Source organism: Phalaenopsis equestris, unplaced genomic scaffold (genome assembly GCF_001263595.1).
Source record: "Phalaenopsis equestris unplaced genomic scaffold, ASM126359v1 Scaffold000765, whole genome shotgun sequence".
NCBI classification, from domain to species: domain Eukaryota; kingdom Viridiplantae; phylum Streptophyta; class Magnoliopsida; order Asparagales; family Orchidaceae; genus Phalaenopsis; species Phalaenopsis equestris.
Genome location: NW_018165205.1, coordinates 499,584 through 502,261, shown reverse-complemented (window position 1 = coordinate 502,261; position 2,678 = coordinate 499,584). Strand labels below are relative to the sequence as shown.

General features: G+C 41.4%; 1 protein-coding gene across 1 annotated transcript; it reads left to right on the top strand.

Moving 5' to 3' along the window:
• The first annotated feature begins 820 nt into the window (after positions 1–820).
• On the top strand, positions 821–2,367 carry LOC110031087 (gibberellin 20 oxidase 1-D-like). Its single transcript, XM_020734128.1, has 3 exons — positions 821–1,505; positions 1,587–1,908; positions 1,990–2,367. Exons 1-3 carry the CDS (start codon positions 976–978, stop codon positions 2,254–2,256), a joined length of 1,119 nt encoding a protein of 372 aa, XP_020589787.1. The 5' UTR covers positions 821–975; the 3' UTR covers positions 2,257–2,367.
• The last annotated feature ends 311 nt before the right edge of the window (positions 2,368–2,678 follow it).

Here is a 2,678-nt window from a genome sequence, read left to right as displayed (position 1 = left end):
GATAGCTTTGCTTAGAATATATGGATATCTCTGAGTTCTGGCTCTCTTGGAGTCTTCATTTATACTCATTAAAAATTTTATTAGTTTTTAAAAAATAACTTTTTGTGTCAAAATTGTTATAATTCTTATGTTCATTTTATTGCTTGTATGATCACTTCAAATTATTATTATTAATGTGAAATTAAATTGGCCCTCATTCTTCCAAAAAAAAAAAAAAGTTTCATCACATCAAAATTTATTTTCAACATTATTAATCTCAATCATTGATGAATGTTTCTCTTTATTCTAAAGAGCATAAATACTAATTTAAAAAAGTTTGATTATAAAAGAGAAATTTGTATAAGAGTTTCATTTAAGAAGAATAGGGTTAACATTTAGCAAGAGAGTAGGAGTCCATAAGGGACTTCAAAAAGTCAAATACTTTTAAGTTTTTTTTTGTAGAAAATATAAGGAATTCCTCATGAAAATTTCTTATACTGATTATCTTTATGATCATTGATTTCTAAATTAAATTTTGTAGTTATATATATATATCACACACAATTTTTATGACATTTCTCAAATTCATTAGTTAAGATCTTAAAATTTATGCACATAAGCTGCAAATAATAAAACAAAAATCTAAAAGAGCTTGTCCATAATATCACCAATAAAAAATTACTTCTATATTTTGGAGTCCATAAATCCCAATATGACTCACAAATCCTAAATATAAACCATAAAGTGCGTTATTATAAAAAAAATCAATATAATAATTCATGTAAGAATTTCCTTTATAAGACATCCGTCCCTCAATCCCCAAGATCCCATATATTTTTGTACTCCTTCCTCCCCTTCAACCGGCATTGGCTTTTCCCTTACGCCCACTCTACCTAGTCTTAACCTCCTCCCCCTCCCTCTCCTCCTCTTAACCCCCTTCGTCCTCCTCCCCCCATCCTCCCTCCAAAGCTCTCTCCTTTGCAATCAATATCAACCATGGCTCGCCCTACCCCCAGCTCCAAGCAAGACGATCAGTCCCCTCCCCCACCTCTCCCGCCGGAGTTCGACGCCGCAGTTCTCAGCCAACAGCAGAACATACCTGCCCAATTCATCTGGCCTGAAGGCGAAAAACCCACACCAGACGCATCTGAAGAGCTTCCCGTCCCTCTCATCGACCTCGCCGGCTTCCTTTCCGGCCAACCTGAATCCGCCGCAGAGGTCGCCTTCCTCGTCCGCGAAGCCTGCTCCTCCCATGGCTTCTTTCAAGTCATCAACCACGGCATCCAGCCCAAACTCCTCGACGACGCTCACCGCTCCATCGAATCCTTCTTCTCCATGCCTCTCCACGAGAAACAGAGAGCTCAGCGTAAGCCCGGAGAGAGCTGTGGCTATGCGAGCAGCTTCACCGGCCGATTCTCCTCCAAACTCCCCTGGAAAGAAACCCTCTCTTTTCGTTTCTCCCCTTTCTCCTCGGTTGTCCTCGACTACTTCGCGAACTCTCTTGGCGAGGATTTTCGACATTTCGGGTTGGCATTTCGTAAAACACGCATTTGGTTATCTCTTTTGCAGGGGAGGTCTCTGTTTCTGACATTCGGAATTTGACGCAGGGAAGTGTATCAGGACTACTGCGAGGCAATGAGCAAGCTGTCGTTGGAGATAATGGAGGTCCTCGGGATGAGTCTCGGCGTCGGGAAAGCCCATTTTCGTGATTTCTTCCATAGCAATGAATCCATAATGAGACTCAATTACTACCCTCCATGCCAGAAGCCGGAGCTCACGTTAGGAACAGGGCCTCACTGCGATCCCACATCCCTCACCATTCTTCATCAAGACGACGTTGGGGGACTTCAGGTCTTCACCGACGGGCGGTGGCGCACCATCAGACCCAAAACCGACGCCTTTGTCGTCAACATCGGCGATACTTTCATGGCAAGTTTCCACCTTTGCTTCTATTTCATTGCTCCTTTCTCGATTCTGTGGCTTATCGAGTTTTGTTTTTTGCATGAGAAGGCGCTATCAAACGGGAGATACAAGAGCTGTCTTCACAGGGCGGTGGTGAACAGAGAAGTGCCCAGGAAATCGCTGGCTTTCTTCTTGTGCCCGGACATGGAGAAGGTGGTGAAGCCGCCGAGCGGATTGGTTGATCCAGATCACCCGAGGGTTTACCCGGACTTCACGTGGTCGGCTTTGCTCGAGTTTACGCAGAAGCATTACAGAGCTGATATGAAGACACTTGATGCCTTCTCGCAGTGGATTCAGAGCCCCCTTGCCACCTGATCTTCTTCACTCTTTACTTCTTACCACGAGTGCTTCAGGATTTTGTTAATTGACGCCGTCTTCTTCTTCTTCATTTATTTTTATATAAATTTCTCTCTTCCCCAACTTTTTTTTTTTGGGTTGCATGCCCCCCTTCTCGTCATATGTTGGTAAATGAAAAAAGTTTTAATTTTTATGAAGTTTTAATGATTTAAAGATGCAGATTAGTGCTCGTAAGAATTTCTTTTCACCGCTAGTGGTTGGAGACACAGTTAAGAACGGAAAATCAGAGAGAGTAACCACAATCCTTCGCAGCTATTTCAAAATTTATTGTGATGAAAATTAACTTTTTTTATTCGAAATAGCTATGAAAAAGTTGCTTTCAAAAGAAACTACTGAGAATTTATTAATAGCATCATAATTAGCTTTATTTAAAAATTTCA